Source organism: Spea bombifrons, chromosome 5 (genome assembly GCF_027358695.1).
Source record: "Spea bombifrons isolate aSpeBom1 chromosome 5, aSpeBom1.2.pri, whole genome shotgun sequence".
Classification (NCBI taxonomy): Eukaryota; Metazoa; Chordata; class Amphibia; order Anura; family Pelobatidae; genus Spea; species Spea bombifrons.
Genome location: NC_071091.1, coordinates 67179718 through 67203809, shown reverse-complemented (window position 1 = coordinate 67203809; position 24092 = coordinate 67179718). Strand labels below are relative to the sequence as shown.

Genomic DNA, 24092 nt, shown 5'->3' with positions numbered 1-24092 from the left:
TAAGCTAGTATATCTAGTAACTCAAAGGCCAGTTTAGGTCTTTGGAGAACTGGATTGTACCAGATTAAGTTACACAGTGAGTTTCTCTAGATAATACTATAGGATGACTAGACAGCCCATTTAACTTGGGAGACTTAAAAAAACAGTGTCACAATTTCCATGTATCGCTGCAGTATCCCTGATTAAAAAAGAAATCTTGTAATTGTATATTTCACTGTATCCATTCAATAATTTAGCATTGGACAGATAGCTACCAAGCCATTGAGTACCTGATGGCAATACACCAGTAAGAGATTTATTTTGTCAATACACGTCTAAGGCACTAATTTAAATATCTTAAAAAATACAGCTGCATTTCTGGCCTAGATGCAGGTATACTATGTGCATATCAGAAGATATCATTTCCAGAGTCAACCTCCTGATCACCAGGGTTGTTATAGGTAATGTCAGATTCGACAGGAATAATTTCATCAACCTGCTCATCAACTCCCTGACTCAGTGTTGTCCTACTCATTACATTTTCCGATGCAGCAGAATCTAAGGTTTCATTTGGAACGGTGGCTGCAGGTTCTTGATCTTCATCAGGGGTAAAAGAGCCTTCCCCCCTTAACTCAGTTATGCTCCGAAAGGCAGTCATTGGTCTGTCACTCCTCAGTCTTTTCTTCAGCTCCTCTTCTTTTGTCTGCAATATCAATGCATTACCATTACACACACTAGTAGAATTAGGTGATTATGACCAAGGTTACATTATCCCTATTTAAAAAGTAAAAGACAACAATAAAGTAGGGACAATGGCACATTATATCTAGACTGAATTTAAAGTGTTGGATTTCAACGGCCTTGAGATTAGTCATTGGATCAATGACTATTTAAATAAAACACGCACTAATGAATACCCTGTCTTAATATGTGAAAACCATCCATACCACCTGTGGCCAGCACCTCCCCAGTAAGTCCCCAGAATGCCTTTTTCCATTTCCACTGGAACCTTGGCCCTAGTAATAGTAACAGGCAGGGTCTTCTTTAATGTGGATTAAAAGGGGCAGCTGTCCTAAGAGTAGACTTACCTTAGACGTAACTATCAATAAATAGGGACATATAGCCTCTTGCTCTATATTTCACAAATGAAATACATATTTTCATATATGTAGTTTACTGTAAGACATGGAGGTTTGCATGCCCTCCAATTCCAATTCTGATACAACTTACTTAGCCCCATCTTTACTGATGTGTCTGTATCAATAGTACAAACAGGTTGCTGCTGTGTTCCGTGCAAGCTGCCTTTTAACCAAGTAATTTTACCTAGCGATCACATTTGTTACACAATAACAAAGCATCACTACAAGGATATAATTTTACCTTTCTTCTCTCTTCTGCAGCCTTCATTTTGCTTTCAATGTCCTCCTTTGTAAGACTTGTATTTTTCTTCTTACTTGTTTTCAGTTTCTCAAGTTTTGCAGGAGGTCTCCTTAATGGTTTCCCTGATGTTTCCACCTAAAAATCAATATGTGCATTAGCAGCATTGTTGAAAGGTAATCACATAGTAACCAAAAGGAGTTGGAACAAACAACATTTTGCATGCGTATGCAAAGAACATAGAAGAGAATGTTCTTCAAAATAATCATATGCTTTTAAAATTTCACACCGCTCTACTATAAACTCAAACTGAGGGTATTTGATTTGGGAAGCCACCTAGAATGCAGATATGTTAAGATGGACTTCATGCCCCACTCCTTGTGAAAAGCCAGCCTGAGCCTTAACTAATTGTATTAATTAATTCAGAGTAGTCACAGTCTTTTTTTGCATAAAAATGTGCTTCTCTGAAAATTGCATGATTTGTGTTTTGTTATTTCCACCCCAAAAAAGACATAGATGAAAATCCAGTTGTCTCCTTTGGGTAAGGTAGAGTGTGTAAAGTGAGGTAAAATGGTGTATATAACCATTTGGTGTATATGTGCTTTCATAATGACAAAGGTGTATAAACTATTGAAAGTAATTTAGGGTGATGGTGAATGATTATAGGCATGCTTATGGCTTGACAAAACTGAATGTTGACTGCCAATCATAGATTGAAATAAAGCACATTAATGGTGATTGTGGTACATTCTCTGATTTCTTCAAACATATGACAACCCCTTAAATATACTCACCATGACATCATAAGCTTCTCCATTTTTAACAGTCTTTGTCTTGCTTTGTATGATTCCTTGAGTAATGAGTTCCTCCAGAATGTCAGAGGATGCCTGCCTTTCATGTTGACTTCTACTGGTCAGCAAGGACTGGTCTTCAGATTATTAAACAGACAAATCATAGTTTGTTATTTAGTTTTTTGTTAAGGAAGTAGAGCTCAACATTTCAGTGAATTCATCCTTTGCTATAAAATGAATGCAGTCCTGCACAATGTATTTCTCACAATGACTCTTCTAATTGCATTATTATCCTTATGGAATCTCATACCTTCCAAGATTTTTTTTTTATATCTCCAGTATTTCTATCCTGAAGCCACCCTTATCTGGGACCTTCCAATACTAAGTAATCATGAATGTTTTGCAGTGTTCTACATCCATAAAAGACACAATAATGTGTTTAGAAACAACATACGTTTTTTTAACTAAGTTGTGAAATAAAATACATTATCCTTCTAAATAACTTTGTCAGTTCCATAAATATCTATCGATGTTTCACACAGTCACAAAGTCTAAAGTAATGCCTTTAACTACAAATGTCCCTTTTTGGCCATTTAAAATATTGGCTTCTATTAATTCTGATTATAGGAAATTAATAAATAGCCAAATACCGGGTAAGGTTTAGATGGATAGAGTAAATCACAAGTAATTAATTTGATCAACAGTATTAATAGGAAGCGAAAAAGGTAAAACTGGAGATTAGAAATCTATTTAGCAGGTTGTGATTTTATTTTGGACCATCTGAACCAAATGGTTAGTGCACTGTTAAACCAGACAGTATGAGGATGGGATTTCCCAAACATTGGATAATTATTTTATAAGCAGAAAAAACTGTGATGAATTTTAGCTTCCTAGCATAAAAAATATTTTTGAGTACCGGTAATATTAAAAATAAAAAATAAAACTTTGAAGTCTGCTGGCACATTGAGAAGGTGTAGTAGAAGGCTTTCAAAGAAAACTTGTAATAATTACCTAATAGGAGAACAGTGCAGAAAATAATATCCCATAGCACTAGATGGTGGGGGAAAGATTGGTTTTGATTTTGAATTTACTGTAGTCATGCAGGTTGTCAAACACCTTTTTGTCTTCAGAGGACAAGGTTAGTGTTTACAGGTGAGTTGTTACTAGGATCCTTGTTTGCTTTTGAAGTTATGCTCAGTGACAGTTTTTACCTTTTTTTGCATTGTATAAAGGGAACAATATGCATTGTTCTGGGCAATTGTTGGCCCCCGCAGAATGTCATCACTGTAGCAATGAGACCTTCTGTTAAAATGTTTATTATATTTTATTCTGAAATGTTCAAAGGTAAACAATCTATGAAATCCAAAATGATCCCAGAACAAAAGTTCTATTTACTGAAATATACAGAAAATTAACATTTAATCTTAGAAATATGAAGATTCTTGGTCAGTTTAGCTGCTAATTTCTTGTTGGGTTGGGAATATTAACAACATTTGATTTAATCACAATTATGTTTTTACATGACCTAAGTAGGAAAGGGTCATTTTGTTTGTATTTAATAACCTAAATGATTCAGTTATTATTGTGCTAAAGCTTGCCATGTGCTGGAGTTTAGAAGTGTAACCTATATAGACCCCAAGTGGTAGTATTTTAACTTTATAATTTATTATTGTGTTTTATAAGCCAAAATGGCCTTAGGGAAAGGGTCAAACTGCAAAAAAAAAAAAACTTGACGGTTATAGTAATAGAGTTTGGTGGGGGTAGCTTGTGGCCAAGTACTAGGGACTGGTCCATTACTAACTACAAAAGACTAACTGCTTGAGACTCTCAGCCAGTGGTTATGCTTGGTGAGAACTTCTGACAACTAGGCTTAAGTTGTAGGCTTGTTTTACAATACAAATACCCATATATTATACATTAAAATATATATTTAAAAAATAATAATAATTAAAAAAAAAACTTCAGGTAGCCAATTCTATCTTTACCATTATTCAATGCATTTATTCTTCTGGGAGAAGTTGGTTTTTCTGTAACTGTTCCAGGCAGAATTTCTCTTGTTATTTCCTCTTCGTGTCCCAAACCACTGTCCATTGTGCCCTTTGACATTGCAGATCCATCCCTACCACTGGAGGTGTTTATCTGTGACTTATCTTCAGCCTGCAAGACATGGGATACCAAGAAGACACAATGAAAACTGATAAATACTGAAAGATATTTTTATATATATTAGTTGGGGAGTTTTTTCTCTAGTGAGGGAGCCCTGACCATTTTCTCAACTATTTTAGGAAACACAAGCACTGTACATAATGCCCTTTCTATCCCTTTGGTACAAAGGTCCTAAGAAGTCCTACAAGAAGGTTGGAGATAGACCTGTATAAGACATGCTATACAGGGTCAGGAATATATTTGTATTTATATTGGTATAGTGTATTCTTGTGCGATATGGAAACATTTTTATATTGATAGAGTTCTATTAAAACAAAAGATTTAATGAAACATAATTTTTTTGTTGTTGTTAAATTAAATACTCTAAACTCCATAAACCATTTTGTGAGTCGTACTTTTCTGAAAACTAAGTCATGAAACAATGCAACCGTACTTTTGTTTTCCTCCGGGAATTCTAAAACATCAAAATAAAATGCTGAACTTTCATAATCACAGGGCGTCAGAAAAATAGCAAGTCAAAATTTCTGGTCTAGACAATAATATTACTGGTATGTAAGGTTATTTCAAGGACATAGTCATACTTTTTATCACCAGGGTACCAGGGTGACATTGCGTTCTGAAAGCATTAAATATCCTCTCTAATATAAAACAAATGAAATTGAATCACTAAAATGGTGTGATTAACCCATTTATTTTTGTTAACATTTGATTGATCATGACTTGAGTATAATAATACTGTATATATGATTTATCACAAAAACTTTTATGTTGCTATACATACATATACTTTAAAACTTTTCTCAATGATATTTAAATAGCAGCAGGGGTGAAATGGTGTACAGGCTTTGCCATCTGAAGTATATTCACAGTATATTAAACTTGCCACCCGTTTTAGGTATTAGTTTGAGCCCTTCGTCTCTGGGCAACCTATTCAAATCATCAACAACTTCCCCAAAGTCTGGCATTACATAAGAAAACATACTGCCGCCCGACTCTTCCGAAGTTTGGAATGGAGTGGATGGGTTTAACCCATCATTAGCCCTTCTCGGTTATCAGTGCAGTGCGCAGAGTGGGCTGTGAACACGTGAAAAAGCCCCACTTCCCCAGTGTAAAATCCACAGTAGGGGCTGGCTGTCTGACCTGGTTGTCCGGCCTCACTTTGCCCTGGGCTCCCCAGCCGCTCTTCCTCCCATCGCCGGGCTCCACCACTTGCACTTTGGAGCCCTTACAGCCCATGGTGACCGCACTTTGCTTCGGGACCCTCGCAGGTGCGCTGCTCCTGCCTTCTTATAATGGGAGCAGGCCGGACTCCTGGGACTCCTCTGTTACCATGGGAGGTTGCCACAATAAATGACATCATTTTGGTGGCGATTTCGCAGGCACATTCCTTCAGTGCGGTGTGTACGTGAATCCCCCGGGGCTGCTGGCACTCTGCACAATGGAGTAACGAGAAGCATGGAGAGGGTGATGCTGTTATCCATAGCACCACAGAAATCACATCATTACTTAAAATTATATAAAGGAGTAATGGGCTAACATAAAATGGTCTTTGGAGCTATGGAACTGGAGTTATAGAACTGTAGATAATATATATGTGTATATATATATATATATATATATATATATATACACACACATATATATACACATATATATATATATACATATATATATATATATATATACATACATATCTATATGTATTTATATATATATGTATATATATATATATATAGATAGATATATAGATATATCTATATGTCTATATAGAGATATATACATATAAATACACATATATACACTACAGTTCAAAAAGTTGGGGATCACTTAGATATTTCCCTGTTTTTGAAAGAAAGGCAAGTTTTATTGAATACCTTCATAGGCGTACAGAGCAGCTTTATCCGCAATCATCACTCCTGTGTTGCATTCACTTAGCCAAATTTATGTTTTAAAGGTTTAGAAAAGTCTCTTGCAATTATGTTACATTGCTAGAAATGTCCTTGTTTTCCATAAAAACATCTAAGTGACCCCAAACTTTTGAACTGTAGTATGTTTTATAAATTGTAGTGAATCAAGTAATTTTATTGAGTCTCTAAAACACACTAACCAAACCAGAGAACACGCGGAATCATTAAAAGTGGTTATATCACCATGGCAACCATTTCCTGGTAAATAAACCAATCCAATGGTTACTATGGTGATAAGACCACTTTTCAAACTGAATCAGAATTGTTCTCAATAGATAACCCTATGTGAATTGTCACTAAAGTAGGTGGCACTATATTTCAAAACTGACATTTTTGCAATCCAGAGGAGAACTTTTATCTATAATTGTAGTAATTTATACACATAAAAGTGGATACACCTTACCTAAGATCACCCTGGAATGTATTGGTTGATAATTTCTTTGAAATCTATATAATTAACTAAAATTCTCCCCTCAACATCTTAAGATACACACCACCACCTTTCAGTTAAAGTGACATTCTAGTTATTTAAAAATGTTAGCGATTCAAAAAAGTATAAGAAAGGTAGGTCGTTTAGGGGCAAAGGTGGCACAGGCAGATTTTTCAAGGGGCAGCGAGGACACAGGCAGACAGGGCCAGACTGGTAATTTGGTATATATATATATATATTACATTACATTATGACCATTATGTAAGCGGGTGGGATATATTAGGTAGCAAGTGAACATTTCATTTTCAGAGTTGATGTGTTAGAAGCAGGAAAAAAAAGGATGGGCACCTGAGCATAAGAACTGGACCACAGCGCAATGGAAGAAGGTGGCCTGATCTGATGAATCACGTTTTCTTTTACATCAAGTGGATGGCTGGATGTGTGTGCGTCGCTTAACTGGAGGAGACATGGCACTAGGATGCAATATGGGAAGAAGGCAGTGTGATGCTTTGGGCAATGTTCTGCTGGGTCCTGCCATTCACGTGGATGTTACTTTGACACATACCACCTATCTAAATATTGTTGCAGACCATATACCATGGATACAGTATTCCATGATGGCATTGGCCTATTGCAGCAGGATAATGCGCCCTGCCACAAAGCAAAAATGGTTCAGGAGTGGTTTGAGTAACACAAAGTTAAAGGTGTTGACTTGGCCTCTAGAGTCCATGCCTTGATCGGTCAGGGCTGTTTTGGTGGCAAAAGGGGGACCTACATAATATTAGGCAGGTGGTCATACTGTTATGACTGATTAGTATATATAGATATATATATATATATATATACAGTATTATATCACTTCATGTGACAACACTGAAGAAATGACACTCTGCTACAATGTTAAGTAGTGAGCTGTCCCCTCAAAATAACTCAACACACAGCTATTAATGTCTAAACCTTGGCAACAAAAGTGAGTACACCCCTATGTGGAAATGTCCAAATTGGGCCCAAAGTGTCAATATTTTGTGAGGCCACCATTATTTTCCAGCCCTGCCTTAACTCTCTTGGGCATGGAGTTCACCTTCCGTTTGAGGATGCCCCACAGATGCTGAATAGGGTTTAGGTCTGGAGACATGCTTGTTGCTGCCACACACGCTTGACACCATCTGAACCAAATACGTTTAGCTTGGTCTCATCGGACCACAGGACATGGGTCCAGTAATCCATGTACTTAGTCTGCTTGTCTTCAGCAAACTGTTTGCAGGCTTTCTTGTGCATCATCTTTAGAAGAGGCTTCCTTCTGGGGCGCCATACAGACCAATTTGATGCAGTGTGTGGCGTATGGTCTGAGCACAGGCTGACTCCCCACCCCTTCAACCTCTGCGTCATACGTCTATTTCCCAAAAACAACCTCTGGATATGACGCTGAGCACGAGCACTCAACTTCTTTGGTCGACCATGGCGAGGTCTGTTCTCAGTGGAACCTGTCCTGTGAAACCGCTGTATGGTCTTGCCCACCATGCTGCAGCTCAGTTTCAGGGTCTTGGCAATCTTCTTATAGCTTAGGCCAAGGGTGTCCAACCTGCGGCCCTCCAGCTGCTGCAGGACTACAGAGAGGCTGGCAGAGGAGTATGGGAGATGTAGTTCTGCAGCAGCTGGAGGGCCGCAGATTGGACACCCTTGGCCTAGGCCAACTTTGTGTAGAGCAGGGAGTTGTTTCTGCAGTGTGCCACTTCATCAGAAATGTACATCTGCATGGGCCGTACTCATTTTTCACTGAGAGAAAATATGGCCTTTTAGCTTTATAATGCATATTAATACAGGGTTAATTTGGCAATAATGAAAAAAGCAGTGGACAGTTTTTTGAGCAACCTTTATATGTCATTCTATCAACACTAAATTACTTAAACAGTAAAACAAAGTCAGTCCACAAACCATTTAAAACAAGTTTAGCCAAATAAAACTGCACAAGGCTGGAGCACACTGTGGGTACGAGCTGGATTTAAGACAGCTGACGCACACTGGAGGTAGGGCCGGATTAAGAGCATCATGGGCCTGGATTTTGGTGGCCTTTTTATGGAAATAAATAAAATAGACATAATCTTAACTCCTCGGCATCGATATGTAAAAAAAAACAAAAAAAAATATAGCAATGACACTCCTATCATGCACAAGCAGCCAGAGTAGCAAAAGCTAGCAGAAATTACACTTTTATCATGTCCATTGGTAATACTAACATTTTAGTTTTTTTTATTTTTTCCTGCTCTCCTCCGATGTGATGACCCTCTCTTGCCACGAGGAACACCTTCTGTGGGCCGCCCCCTCGAACGTCATGTGTTCAAAGCCGCACAACGGCTGCTTTGAACTTCGCAGCCGGGCAGCTGCTTTGAATGTGGTCTGCCGGCAGGGCCGGCCGAAGATTTAACGCCGCCTGGGGCGAAGTTTAAAATGCCACCCCCCCCACCGCCGACGCCGGGGGGGGCGGCATTTTAAACTTTGCCGACGCCATAATCTACCCCCCCGGTACTTACCTTTAAACAGTCCTGCGGCGAGTCTCCCTGCTCTGCCACGGTGCCGGCTTGTAATGCTGAGCGCCAGAAATTGACGTCACTTCCGGCGCTCTGCATTACAAGCCGGCACCGAGACCGAACAGGGAGACTCGCCGCAGAGGAGAGAGAGAGAGGGGCGCCGAGCGGGTAAGCGAAAACCACTCGGTGCCCCTCTCTCTCTCTCTCCTCCGCTTCAAAAAAAAAAGTGCTTGGGGCAGCAAAGTGCCGCCCCTTCTAAAGTGCCGCCTGGGGCAATTGCCCCAGTTGGCTCCATTGTAGGGCCAGCCCTGTCTGCCGGCCCACGGACAGGCCGACTACTGCGTGAGTGAGTGAGCAGGTCCGGCAGTTGTACGCCCCTGATGTAGCGCAAGATTCAGATCCTCAGAGAATTCTTTGCCATGAGGTGCCATGTTGAACTTCCAGTGACCGGTATGAGAGAGTGTGAGAGCGATAACACCTGCTCCCCATTCACACCTGAGACCTTGTAACGCTAACGAGTCACATGACACTGGGGAGGTGAAATGGCTAATCGGGCCCAATTTGGACATTTCCACTTAGGGGTGTACTCACTTTTGTGAGATACTGTATGTATATATATATATATATATATATATATATATATATAACATTTTAATCTGTAAACACATTTGCATATATTCAGTATGACAAGAAGTAGGGTTTAAAGAAATACATTGGAGTAATAAATGTCAACGTTCAAGATACATTGCAACCCTCCTATATTTGTTTACTTTATAACCTACTGATTAGAATTTTTTCAAGGATAATGGAAGCTTCTTTATTAACAACACAGAGTAAAAGAATACATTAGCATTAACTTTATTGAATATTTCATGTCTCTTTGTTTTTTGTTCTTGGTTTCTGGGGGTGAGGTTTGCAATTTATTACATTAAAATAAGATTAAAAGAATGTTAATGAATAAAACATTTTATTTTGTGCATAAAAGGAGGGGTTTGCTTTACATTAGTTATAATTATTTTATACAGGATACGTTTTCAATCAATATAGAGGTATCATGATGTAGAGTTAATGCTTAAATACGAGAAAAATAACAAGAAAATATATATATTAAGAAAAATATTCATATTTTTGCTGTTATATATATAATATATATATATAAACAATAGTAGTATAATATAATAGTTAATTGTAATCTATAGGCCCAGTATAGATTATTACAATATAGTAATGACAAAATGTTTATTCAAGGGGGAAATGGTATGACAGTTACACATGGATCTTGCACTGTTACTGCAGGTTTTTCTCATTCATTTCCATTCTGGGACAGTGCGGCATACATACCAATAAATCATTATCATACCATTTTCTGTCAACAACACAACTGCTTCCCTCTTGGTGTTAAAAAAAAGCAGTACAGGTATGTGCCGCTTAACATCTGTATGGACGTTGACTGCATATACCAATACCATTCAAAAGTTTAGGGTCACTTAGCTATTTTCATGGAAAACAAAGACATTTCTAGCTATGGTAATATAACTACAAAGGGTTTTTTAATGATCAGTTAGCCTTTTAAACTTAAACTTGGATTAACAAACAAACACAATGTGCTGATTAATGGGCCTCTGTATGCTTATGAAGATATTCCATTAAAAGTCAGTTGTTCCCAGCTACAACAGTCATTTACAACATTAATAATGTCTACACTGTATCTATTTGATGTTATTTTAATGGACAAAATTTGCTTTTCTTTCAAAAACAAGGACATTTCTAAGTGACCCCAAACTTTTAAATCCTGATTGGAGAATGGGAGGTAGCGGGCGTACTGTATATACTATAGTATGGTGTTTGCACAAATTCCATAATGTCCTATATCACAGAACATATCGGATGTTAAGTGAAACACAGCTGTATAATACTGCAACATAGGAGTTTGGGCAGGCAAGTTACTACATGGCTGCATGTTCCATGATCAACAAATACAGGCAGTTGCAGGCTGTTTTGTACTGATGACATACAAAGTACGTCATTGTCATGATGTACCTGATACGACATTGGTTGTGAAGGGATTAATAAACAGTTAGATATTTTTACCATGTGCTATGCTTTAATTTTGCAATAGAAAGCATTTTGTTTGTAACCTCATTTTGTTTAGTTTTCTGGCCCAGTCTCAAATAGGCTCTGCTGTTACCTCAGGGCCAGACCTTTCTATTTACCTTGAGGCATTTCTTGGTTTTTATACTCAGGTTCCATACTACATTATTATTCATGATCTAAGTCAAAATATCAAAGCGCATGACTATTAGAATGAAAAAAAGTCTAGGGCAGCTTTATCCAATGTAAATATTTGTTTTTGCTTAGAGAACACACTCAAATAGGTCAGCCTTGTTTAACCAGTTGACTAACCAGATGGGACTGCTATGCTAAAGTAGGCTACCTGAAGCTCTCTCTCCTGATGGAGTGGGTTGATGAAGAAGCGTGGCTACACAAGCCACATCTGGATGTATGGATGGGGCTAGCCCCAAATAGTTTTTAGCGAGAGGAAAGTAGGTGGGGCAGTGGGAACGGCCTAATGTCTCTCCCATTCCCAAAGTAAAAAGAAACGGAACCAGGAGACCCGGGCAAGCAAAGCTTCAACAGGAGACCCTGGATGAAACCCAGAGAGTTCCAGGGTATGTCTGATAGATAACCTCAGTTGTGATAAATACTAGTGCTGCTACCTTCCCCCATCCATTCCTTACCTATGGGAAGAAGGAGTGTTGTAGTAATAATAAAACAAAAAAATACCAAAAACACAACTTATCTTATGGGAGCCCATCCAGTGATGATCTACAAAGCCATCGACCTTTATCCAAAAAAAATCTATTAAAATGAAGCCCAATGCAAAAGAATAAATAAAACAACTAAATGTAATCCATCCAATGGCAGCAGATTGAAAATGGCGTTTTTTTCTTCTAAACTCTTAAAGGTACATTTCCATGCAGCTCCAGTTAGCTCCAGCAATGGTTCAGAGAAGGCTATAAGCATGGGTACATTTAATATAAGTAAGATTTGTTTGATTCTTGGTTGAGTTAAAAAGTTTAATGTCACATTTGGACATTATACAGTACCATTTTAAAATGTTTACTGTTTCCATGGCACTGAACTGTACATTTCTGTATTTATTTAGATTGGGTTTTCTTCTTTATATTACATTAGTTATGTAATGTATCTGAACAGACAGATGATTTTATTAAACATAGTTTAGTTTAATATTGCTACTCATTGAGAATATCGTTCTCCCATCTCTTTTCTTTTTTATTATCTCCCCCTTCTCACTATCTCTTCCTTTTCACCCTGTCGCTCCTCTTTCTTGTTATCTTCTCATTCTCTCTATCTCTCCCCCTTTATCTTTCTCTTCGGTTTTTTTACAATCTATTCTATATTTCGCCTAGCAAGTATGAGTCATTAGGGTTAGGAACATAGGTAACTATTTTCTTCATATAAATTTGTATAAGAGAGTCGTTCCTCTGGCCATGGAGATCATATTTTCATATAGAGAGGCAAGCTGTCTTCTTGTTCTTATAGTTATCTATGCAGAGACTGGTCTCATGGCTCGTCGTTCTGGTCCAGTGGCAACATCTGAAAATCCACTGGTGTCATATTCTAATGTGGAGTACTCTGCCCAAGAGCTAGTAAGCTGAAGATTTATTGTCCTGGGTTGGGGCTGATCACTGCCTAACCCTTTCCAAATAAGAAGCAGAGTCTGGAACTATCACTGTGGCCTTGATGATAGGCAGATATGTCAACTATCTGATTGAGGAAGTAGGGTACCCCAGTAATAATGGGTCACATTTGGATATGAGTTCCAGGCTGCTGCTTAGACAGATGGTCAACCTTGAGGGATGCTATGTATTCCATCCAGGCTGACTTTGTGAATTATACATGGAGTGAACCTGATGGTTCTTTGAGTTTCTGGATAGACTTTATATTTGCTTTTTGAGTAGTTGAGCATAAATTATGCTGTGTAGTCACCTGCAACTTCTCTGAAAATCTGCTATTAGTATAGGCAAAAGGGTTTCCTCCTGCTCCAGGCTCCTCGAAGCAGAACTGCCCCCCCCCCATAGCAAGTGCTGTTTAGGCTTTCACTCTGCTCTTTATTTACAAAGTCATAGGCAAATGTGTATGGGGAGGGGAAGTCAGAAAGCTGCATTACAGACTACAGACCCTTCATAAGCACATATTCAGCAATTATTCAGCATGTCAGTATCACGAAAAATACATTATTATGGTTTTCATGGTGACCACATATTGCTATTAGTGCTCAATAATTATACGTAACCCCCAACTCATTATAATCTCATCTGTGTGTCTTCCAGCCCCCTGTAAACTATTAGTGTTTTGCAGACATTTTCCCTGTTCATGTGTTTAATTGGTTAAGTATAATTGCAAACATAGATACAAATCATACTATACAAATTATTCCTATACAATCATTCAATTTAGATTAAATGCTGCAATACACCAACATAATTACTAACAAATCTATTATTATTTATACATTTACTACTGGCTTTTTCTGTAAGGTGTTTGTAAAAGGAATCAGGTAGACCAGAGGGTCAGATGGCTGGCTACCAAAAAAAAGAAAAGAAAATGTGATACATTTGAGGATTTGATGCTCTTAAAACACCAGAACATGGTAGGCTATGCTAGCAGGGCACTACATATTTGAGGAGCAATCAAATAGTCTGTAAATAACATTGTAGAATGCGCACATTAAATATTTTTTCCGTTAATGAAGATGATGATCCAGATCAGCACATTCTTGATTTTCATCATTAAATTTCAAACTGAAGGTCATCATATGTCCTTTAAATAATTTTCTGTGTGCTGCAGTTTAAACTTTTACCAGGAGATGGTGATGCAGATCACAATGAATACTTCAAAGTATACCGTAAAGGTGTTGGGGATATTAGCATGAGAAGTAATGACCATATGTGACAGCACCAGGATTTCCCAGATACTTTTGGGGTGGTTGGTGTATGAGCATCTTTGTAAATGTCTCACTTCCTAGACTATGGGGGACTAAAATCACCAAGCAACTTCACCCCAAAACTAGCCGAGACTTAGTTAAGGGAAGTTCCACAAAAGGAAAACTGCTTTATTGTACTAAATCCACAAGATTTATACAGTTAGACACAAAAAAAAGAATGGCACACAAACAAGGACTTGAAAATAATATACCAATTGGGAAAGAGGGGTTTGTTATACAATAACCAATGGAATAAATGAGGGCAGACAGCACATAGAAACACAACAATACCCAATAGGATTAGTGTCTATTACCTCCATATGGTCATACGCTCTTTACATAGCAACGCACATATCAGTTGAACATTATATTTTTTCGTGTAAATTTGGGTGTAGAGTCCCATTTTAATTCTAGTTACAAGGTTTCAGACTTAGGTAAGACAGCCTATGATATTTAGCAATTCTTTACTCAAGTCTGATTGGACCAACCTCACATTCCATCTGAAGAAGAGACCTTTCAGCTCCAGAAAGCTCTACCTCGAATTACACCATTTCTCTTCAATGCACCTATATTATTACATTAACCTTTTTTTAATAGAATGGCTCAAAGTACAATTGTTTCAATGCAGAGCCTGGGCTTTTAAAGCTTTCAATGTAGGTTTTATTAGAGTTTCCTGATTTTAAATTATCATTAATGGATACACCAACATGAAAATGATTTGCTTAATACTATTTTTCTGGGTTTTTGCCTGGGGAATTAGGCACTCACACTCATTGCCCACTAATGTGGCTATCCCTAGCCATATATATATGGAAAGCCCCACCCTTCACATATATAGCCCCATCACCATGAAGCAACACCACCCCAAAACAAAAAAAGTGAGGGCTCCGAGTAGCCAGATCCCGGAAGTTTCCAGGTATGGTTATGAGAGGTGCTACCCTAGGCCTGACAAAGAGCAACTCCCCAGCCATTCTGCATGTCTTTTTTGTACAAAACACTGAGTCATATAACTGCACTCCAGCCCAAAAGGTCATACAGTGCAACAGAGAGATTACCGTATTTGCTCGATTATAAGACGAGGTTTTTTTCAGAGCAAATGCTCTGAAAAATAACCCTCGTCTTGTAATCGGGGTCGTCTTCTAATCAGACCTCAAATGAGGTCTGACTATTAGACTAAGATCCAGATCCCCCGCATCGCTGCAGGGGACCTGGATCCTCCTGTGCGGTAACCTCAGCTGCTGCCGGCGTCTATCACCGAGCGCCGGCGAAAGTGCCGGCAGCAGCCGAGGTTGCATAAGCGCATACCTTCCCGGGATAGCCCGTCCACTGTGGGGAAGCAGAGCCGGTTGGGGAGATTCCTCCAGAAGACCGGAACCCGGCGGTACTGCGCTGTCCCTGCACAGACCTCTTCAATTTTCTGGAGGAGGCGGGGCCTAGCGGGGTCACACAGCGTCATGCTGTAATCCCGCGGGAGCTGCAGCAAGCGCTGAGGCATCGCAGTGAGTGAAGTGCCTGAGTGAGTAGGTAAGTGTCTGGGTGGGTAGGTAAGTGTAAGTGTCTGGGTGGGTAGGTAAGTGTCTGGGTGGGTAGGTAAGTGTAAGTGTCTGGGTGGGTAGGTAAGTGTCTGGGTGGGTAGGGAAGTGTAAGTGTCTCAGTGAGTAGGTAAGTGTCTGGGTGGGTAGGGAAGTGTCTGGGTGGGTAGTGTCTGAGTATGTAAGTGTCCCCCTATATGCCACTCTGTCCCATGATATGCCTTTTAACCCCCTATATGCCAGAGTGGCATATAGGGGGTTAAAAGGCATATCATGGGACAGAGTGGCATATAGGAGGGTATAAGGCATGCCTGGGGGCAGATGTGCATAACTGGAGGGCAGGTTGGTAAATAAAAGGAAATTAAAAACAAACAAATAGTTTACATGAATTATTTATTTACTAGTAAAACTTTTTTCCTATGGGGTCGTCTTATAATCAGGCTTTTTCTTTTTTTCCTAAATTAATATTCAGATTTTGGGGGGTCGTCTTATAATCGGGGTCGTCTTATAATCGAGCAAATACGGTATATGCAGGAATGCCCTCACTAAGCACCTCATTGCAGCTAATACTCTCTATAGGTGTCTCCACCTTCTCTAAAGAAGGAACCATACTCTTTCATCTTTATATTCTACACTAAGAATGTGCTAAATTTGTTATGCACTCTAGCAACACCATTATAGCATTGTCTGTGGTATTATGTGATGCATTATACTCTGTAAGATACATTTTAAGTTATGCTTGAATGCTTGTTAACTTTTGTGCAATAGTAATATTTAATTGGAAAAGTGGAAAGTATGATGAGTATTGAGCTTTTAGAATCATTAAAATTCAAATAGACCCGGCTATTGCAATTGTACCACAGCTAGGTATTTTTATAGGAGAGGTTTTAGTTACAAAAATAAACACCTGTTTAAGAATTTCAAGTTTTGCACTCCTTTACTTTGTTAAATGGAGATTCTGTCTCTAACTTCTACAACAAAAATGTGTTAGAGCAGTAGTAACGTGGGCCTGCAGCTCACTGTTGTGGCGCCTGCGCACTGTGTGAGGAAACTCTTTCCCCGTCCAGGGGGAGCAGGAACACGGGCGGGGAAAAAGTTTCCTCAGACAGTGCGCGGGCGCCACAGAAGTGAGCTGCAGGCTCGCGTCGGGCTGCATAGATGTCTGCGCGCCGCCAGTGATCATCGGCCGGCCCCTTGACCAGTGAAATCTGCAAGAGAGGTAAGGGGGTGTGAGAGAGTAAATGAATGAATGAAGTGAGTGTTTAGGGGCAGAAATGGGATAGTCAGGCTGTTTAGGGGGAGGCAGAATTGAGACAGGCAAGCTGTTTAGAGGGGCAGAAGTGGCACAGGCAGGTTGCTTCAGGGGCAGAGTTGGCACAGACAGGCTGCTTCATGGGCAGAGTTGGCACAAGCAGGCTTCTTCAGGGGCAGAGTTGCCACAAGCAGGCTGCTTCAGGGACAGAGGTGGCACAGCCAAGCTGCTTCAGGGACAGAGGTGGCACAACCAGGCTGCTTCAGGGACAGAGGTGGCACAACCAGGCTGCTTCAGGGCAAAGGTGTCACAGGCAGGCTGTTTTAGGGGCAGCAGTGGCACATGCAGGCTGTTTTAGGGGCAGCGGTGCAACAAGCAGGCTTTTTAAGGGGCAGCTGCGGCACAGCCAGGTTGCTTCAGGGCAGAGGTGGCATAACCAGGCGGTCTTAGGTGCAGCGGTGGGACAGCGGGGCTGTTTTAGGTGCAGTGGTGGCACAGGCAGGCCTTTTTAGGGGCAGCGGTGGCACAGGCAGGTTGTTTTAGGGGCAGCGGTGGCATAGGGAGGCTGTTTTAGGGGCAGAGGCCTACAATGTCAATGTTTGGCTTACCGTATAGTGATAGGGGTTATGCTGCACTACCATCGATGTCTGGCTCAGTATATAGTAATGGGAGTTATGCTGTACCATATCTGTTATTTTTTTAAACTTATTTAATTTATTTATAAGGTAATAATTTTTTCAGTTTTCTAGTTTTTTCCAGCTGACATAGTTTCAAAATTTGTGAAATAAATATTCTTGCCAACATTATTTTTTTTGTGGGGGTGCCACGTACAGGATCCAACCCGGGTGCCAAATACTCTAGGTACGCCCCTGTGTTAGAGGACGCCTTTTAGCATGGTGACTTCTTGCAGAAGTAGTTCTTTTGGCTTATTCTCCTCTAGAGATTTGGCCGGATTGGTTTTAAATATTGCCTTCATATTTTTTCATGGGCTGTTATTTAGGTTTTTGTTTGTTACCAGATTTCATATTAGTTATCAAATTAAATGACTTTGCCAGCTGATCAAGTTAACTTTAGCATCTTGATCCAGGGAACAATCTCACTGGTTTTAATGGAATTGATTTTACTTCTTGGGACAATATGATATAAGAATCTCATCTGGATTTTTTTGTCTTCTTACTGACAGATATGGATACTTTGAAGGGTTGAACTTAATGTACTTTAGGTCTTTTTTTCAATGTGTGTAACTGTGTAAAAGGTACTGCCTGTCTCTGTTGAAGAGAATACCTATCGATTATACATAATGCAAGGGAAAGGGTCCTCACGTGCAGTAACTTTATAGTAAGACAGAGCATAGTAAAAAAAAAAAAAAAAAAAAAAACTCCCTTAATGATTATGGTTTCCTGTTAAAAGCCACTTTGAGAATGGATTACTTATTAGTTTGTCATTGATTTATATGAACATAATGTAGCTACTTTACTATCTTGAAATCAAGGCCCCTCGTAGATATGTTTTTACCAATGCTTAATACATTTTATATAAGATAACATATCCTTGAAGATATCTAATTTTGTTAACATTTGCTCTGCCTTTGGGTTAACTGTAGAACATTTCCGTTGCTAATCTATACAGCCAGATGAATTGTCAGTAAACTCCTTTGTCAGCCCTTGTCATATTGATTAAGCTAGAATTATGATGCAATATTCTTTGGAAAGCTATAGATGTTGAAGCACACTGTGTATTTTTGTATTTGTGCGGTTGATTTACATACTTCTTCTACAGTAAGTGTGTATGCAATTCTCAGGAAGAAACAAAATTAGGGACCCTGTTAAGTCTGAACTTGGACTTATATAATGGAAGTACAAATACAATACCCTACAAACCTGTATCACTTTATCAAGGCCCATGAGAGAAACAAGGCATGTGAGAACAGGCAGACAAAAAACAGTCCACCAGCTAGCAAATCCTGATTTGTACCCCTGAACCATCTTACTCCCTCTCTCATTTTGTGTTTATGCACTGTTTATGCACATTTAAAACTGTACTTCTTATCGCATCTTTTGTTTGTTAAATTGGATTATTATCAAGCATTAAAAACACAATCTGATGCATTTTGCACTCAAGCAGCTGCTTAGTCAAAAATATTTAAGGGTTTCTTTATATTAGAATTTTATAAGTTGGTTTTGCAGGGTCGGAGCTGTAGCTAGTTAAGGATTCAAAGTAGCAGTAGTCAAGGTAACACACATAGCCGGGTCTGACATGAAGCCAGATTAATCAAGCAGCAAAGAACAGGTAAGGGTCAGACAGGTACCGGTAGACCGGCAGGAACAGGTTAGGGACATGACTAGGGGCTGGTACTACACAACGTTGCAGCCAGGGTAGTGAGAAACAGCTGAACACTTTGTAGAAGGTACTAAGTGTTTAAAGAACTTGAGAACTGAGCTTTTAATGGTCTCTACGAGTCCCTTACTGTATTACCAGAGGTTACTGCTAGAGGTGCTACATAACTCACTGCTCATTGATGGATGCTTCACCTTTCAGTAACCAAATGAAGAATGGAAACATACAATTTGATGGCAATGGAAAAAGTTGGAATGGAACAAGGAATGAAGTGAGTATTCCATAGTAAGTGGAGCCAATGGTAACACCTCTTTCCCAGAATTTAAAACACTGCACAAGAGACTCAGTAATTGGCAATTACCGTATTTGCTCGATTATAAGACGACCCTGATTATAAGACGACCCCCCAAAATCTAAATATTAATTTAGGAAAAAAACAAAAAGCCTGAATATAAGACTACCCTATAGGAAAAAAGTTTTACTAGTAAATATTAATTCATGTAAACAATATTTTCATATTTAATAAAAGCTATGATTGAGAAAAATATATATTTTTTTATTTCCTTTTATTTGCCAACCTGCCCCCCCAGTTATGCACATCTGCCCCCAGAAATGCCTTATACCCCCTATTTGCCACTCTGCCCCATGATGTGCCTTTTAACCCTCTATATGCCACTCTGCCTCCAGAAATGTCCAGAGTGGCATATAGGGGGTTAAAAGGCATATCATGGGGCAGAGTGGCATATAGGGGGTTAAAAGGCATTTCTGGAGGTATATATATATATATATCTGCTAACAGCAATCACACTCCTATCAAGCCAAGGCAGCCAGTACATGCTGGAACCTGAGGATGATAGGAGTGTGAGTACAGCCTCCCTATACCATGCTACCACCACCACCACCCTTACACATCCATACTAACACACACTCATTCACAAACATTTAAATACTCATTCATTCCATTAATCACACATACTTCACACATTAATCACAAAAACCCTCCCCCACCCCCTTACCTGAACTGCAGATCTCCCACTCGAAGACTTCTGCAGGGGCCTGGCTGTGCGTGCAACTTCTCTGGCCCCGCCCCCAGAGGAAGGAGGGGGGAGGCAGAGTTATGTGACACGCTGCTAGCTTCTTGTTCTCCTGCTGCTCGCGATCAAAGCCCGGTAAGTAGCATGGCCCAGCAGACATTTTGAGGTCTGATTAGAAGACGACCTCGATTATAAGACGAGGGGTATTTTTCACAGCATTTGCTCTGAAAAAAACCTTGTCTTATAATCGAGCAAATACGGTATACCAGACCATTTGTGGCATTTTTGTCAACAGTAAACTATTGTATAATAGATAAAACCTTACGCTTGTCATAGAACTCATGTTTTGTGTATACAATAGGAGCACCCAGTCAACTTGAAAAAATACCTCATTGTGAGGTCGAAACGTTGTTTTTTTTTTGTCTTAATAAATCTGCCTGACATTGGAACTCTTGAGTGCCTGGAGCCTTTATTTATCCTATGTATACGTGTGTGTGATCATGCATGCCTATGTATAAGTGTATACGTGTGTGTGCAAAATTATGTTATTTTAAACTAAGTACACAATAATAAAAAAAACATCTATGTGAAACAGCACATTGAAATCCCTCTTCTCGGTGGTCTCCAACACCACAGTGCCACTGATGAGTGTATTATTCCATTGTATTTTTACATCCCAAATGGACTCATATATATTAAAGAACATTGAAGTGCAGCTGCCTCGTGCAAAACCATTCTTCTTAAATACTTAAATCATTAACCATTTGGCTCATTCCACCAGGAATGTCTATCCTTTTGCAGAACTTTGTACAACAGGCAAAAAGATTTCACCAGGGACCCGCTGAGGCGAATGCTTATAAAAATATCATAATGTAAAAATAACGTTTTGAATGTTCATCCTAAAGTCATTTACCTAGCTTCTTTATCATGACTGATTAGAGGTCGTACTGCCCTCTATAGGAGGAGCTAATTATCCAATGAGAAACCACAGACGTGAGGTGTGTGCGGCAACAGGGGGTAAAGCAACGTTATAATATCATCCTGCAGTTACATAAGTACTGAAAATCAATGCAGTACATTAGTAACGTAACTTTAGCATTAACAGTGTCTCTCCCTATAATAAATCTTCCTCATCCTGAAATTGTACTGGTGTTTCAGGGTTTCATATTACCCCATTACCAGAGAAGATCATATTGCACAAATCAACTAAATCTGCAATACTTTTAGTTCAGGATAAAGATCCACATTTGCTTGTCCTCTTTCCTTTTTGTGTTTAACTTTAATAAAACTGAACTGCCTGGCATATTATGTTGCTTATATTGGATGACCCTAAGTATCTGCTAATATATTCTTTTAGCAACTTAAAGGCTTATTCACTGGGGAGCTTTCTGCTTATAAGGTAAACTTCTATTTCAGTAAACCTTGTGAAAACATGTGATCAAAGTATTTTTTTAAAAACTGTAAACATTAGTTAAGAAACATTCCAAAATCTAGAACTGCCAGAAAATAATTGCAATTTTTTATCATTTCTTTAATTTTTTTGTGAGATTAAACTTGATTAATAATTAATATGTAAATTGACAAGGAGTGGGTAGACAGGGAGCGATGCAAATACATAGGTGTGTGGGGGGGGGTGCATATGCATAACATGCATATGTTGATTGGAGTGTGCCTCTAAACTGTTTACTGCCAAATATTACTTATTGCAATTACCCAAAGATGGATAGCTCAGAAATAGCCCTTTGGAGTGCACGTTTCACTGGTTAGGAAACCTATATCTAAAGAGATCATAAATAGAATAATTCTGTTACCGTGTTTCTAATGACCACCACATTGACAGACAAGACACCTAAATCACTTTGTTAAAATAAGTATGCTGCTATTATATAAAACCACTTTTTTTCTCTCTCAGTCACTTGTAAGGATCAAGTGTTTGTTCAGCTTAGGTGTCTGTTTTAGCGAAAAAGCTTACAGCTAATTCACCAAGTGCAGTCTATGAATTTTACTGGAATTGAATTACAAAGCAAGAAGGAATCGTTGGCAGTCTGAGATGGTAAACAGTTCCCTACATGTAGGATATGACACCAGGACACATGAAAATATATGAGCTGGCTCAACAGGGAACAGAAACATGAGCGCTGTAGATCTGCAGCAAGGCATAATGTCATGTCAGGAAATAATTGCCTGTGAATATCTTTTCCAAATGGGCAGGAGAAGCTTAGATATATAAGACAACATTGACTCATCAAGCAGACACAAATATAAATATCAGTATTTGTATTTTGATGCTTTACTGCTTTTCACAGAATAAAAATAAGCTTCGATGTGTTACGGCTACCGTTTTTGTCTAGATGTCTCTGAATTACCATTACTTAAATATCTGCCTGAGGAAATCTGCCCATTTGTTCACATACTATTAAAGTTGGGTTTTTTGCCAGGCCTTTCCATTTTTATTTTCTCCTTTCATCTACATCATCCAACCAGGCAATATCCACCAATATGCCACATATACAAGCATAGCTTCAAATCACGTACTATGATACCGTGAAATATTTGAGCACTATAAAAAATTATTTAAGAAACATTTGAATGCACATGATAGTTGAGAGGTCCCTTTAAATTTATGTAGTGGCCCCATAATAAATGAGTGTGGGATTCTGCAGCCGATGTCAGTGGAAAGAATCATGGGAGCATGGAAAAGACAGGGAGTGGCACCTCTATAGCTGCAGCTTCTCTTTAAGGAGTTTTTAATTGTTTTTGTTTAGGTTTTAGATAAAGCATATTAAAGTACTCATAAAGTACATTAATATGCATTATTATTTGATGGGACTATCAAGAATAATAAACTATCCCTTTAAAGAGCAGTGGTTGTAATGTAACCCATTGATGTCATCATAGCCTATGTAAATGGAGTCAGTTTCTTTATATTAATAGACTATGCAGGCCTGGACTGGCCATCTGGCACACTGAACAAATGCTCAGTGGGCCATACGCGAGCATAAAAACTTAAAATTCTTAAAGTCCCAAGGCCACCTTGTAATCGCCAGTCCGGTCCTGAAAATATGTCTCCCTACATTCCATCAAGATGTCACAGACACCCCTACAGTGCACATGTTTTGCGATGCCATACTGGTCAAGCATAGAAGAATAAGAAAACTTAGGAGTCTGCAACAGATCTTGCTGATTTCAACCAAAGAGGAAAAAATATTTTAAGTAAGGTAATTGCAAGGTTAACCTTATGTCTAAGTACTTAATGAACTGTTTGCACCTGGCTTACTGAGTAATATGTTTGTTCTGTCACTCTCTGGTTTGGCAGTAAAAAAAGAGCCTTTTTTTCTGGAATTTCATGATGCCAAGGGATGGATTTGCCTAACCACAAACCAATCCAGACTGAGCATTCTGAATTGTTTCTTTTGTTGCTGTCTTAAGCTATTCATTACTATTGTAACTCTTGTTATTAACTCAAGTTATTGCTTGACCTAACTAATATAAGAGGAAAAACAGATTATTACCTGAGCACAGTTACATGATTCAATTTTGAAACCTCCTCCTTATTTTCTTTCTTCATCCATTAACATTGCTAAACACGCATTCGATAACCACAATACAATTTAAAAATGCGTTAATCGCAGGAGTGGTATGTAATTTCTACAGGGCAAGAGAGGCAGCTGCCTTAAGCCTCATAAAGAGA

The 24092-nt window shown here is 38.9% G+C and overlaps 1 protein-coding gene across 1 annotated transcript; it reads right to left on the bottom strand.

Annotated features, from left to right (window-relative positions):
• Window positions 1–243: 243 nt before the first annotated feature.
• On the bottom strand, window positions 244–5640 carry STMND1 (stathmin domain containing 1). Its single transcript, XM_053467121.1, has 5 exons — window positions 5454–5640; window positions 4133–4304; window positions 2151–2284; window positions 1360–1494; window positions 244–682 (listed from the first exon to the last, which is right to left on the bottom strand). The coding sequence occupies exons 1-5, from the start codon at window positions 5547–5549 to the stop codon at window positions 389–391; spliced, it is 831 nt and encodes a 276-aa protein (XP_053323096.1). The 5' UTR covers window positions 5550–5640; the 3' UTR covers window positions 244–388.
• Window positions 5641–24092: the final 18452 nt, after the last annotated feature.

What these genes read in the sequence shown, in the direction of transcription:
- STMND1 (XM_053467121.1), bottom strand. Translation starts at nt 5,549, where the DNA reads ATGGGCTGTAAGGGCTCCAAAGTGCAAGTGGTGGAGCCCGGCGATGGG. An exon ending in AAGTGAGGCCGGACAACCAG is followed by an intron (nt 4,305 to 5,453) that starts GTCAGACAGCCA and finishes CATGTCTTGCAG; the next exon opens with GCTGAAGATAAGTCACAGAT. An exon ending in AATAAATGCATTGAATAATG is followed by an intron (nt 2,285 to 4,132) that starts GTAAAGATAGAA and finishes AATAATCTGAAG; the next exon opens with ACCAGTCCTTGCTGACCAGT.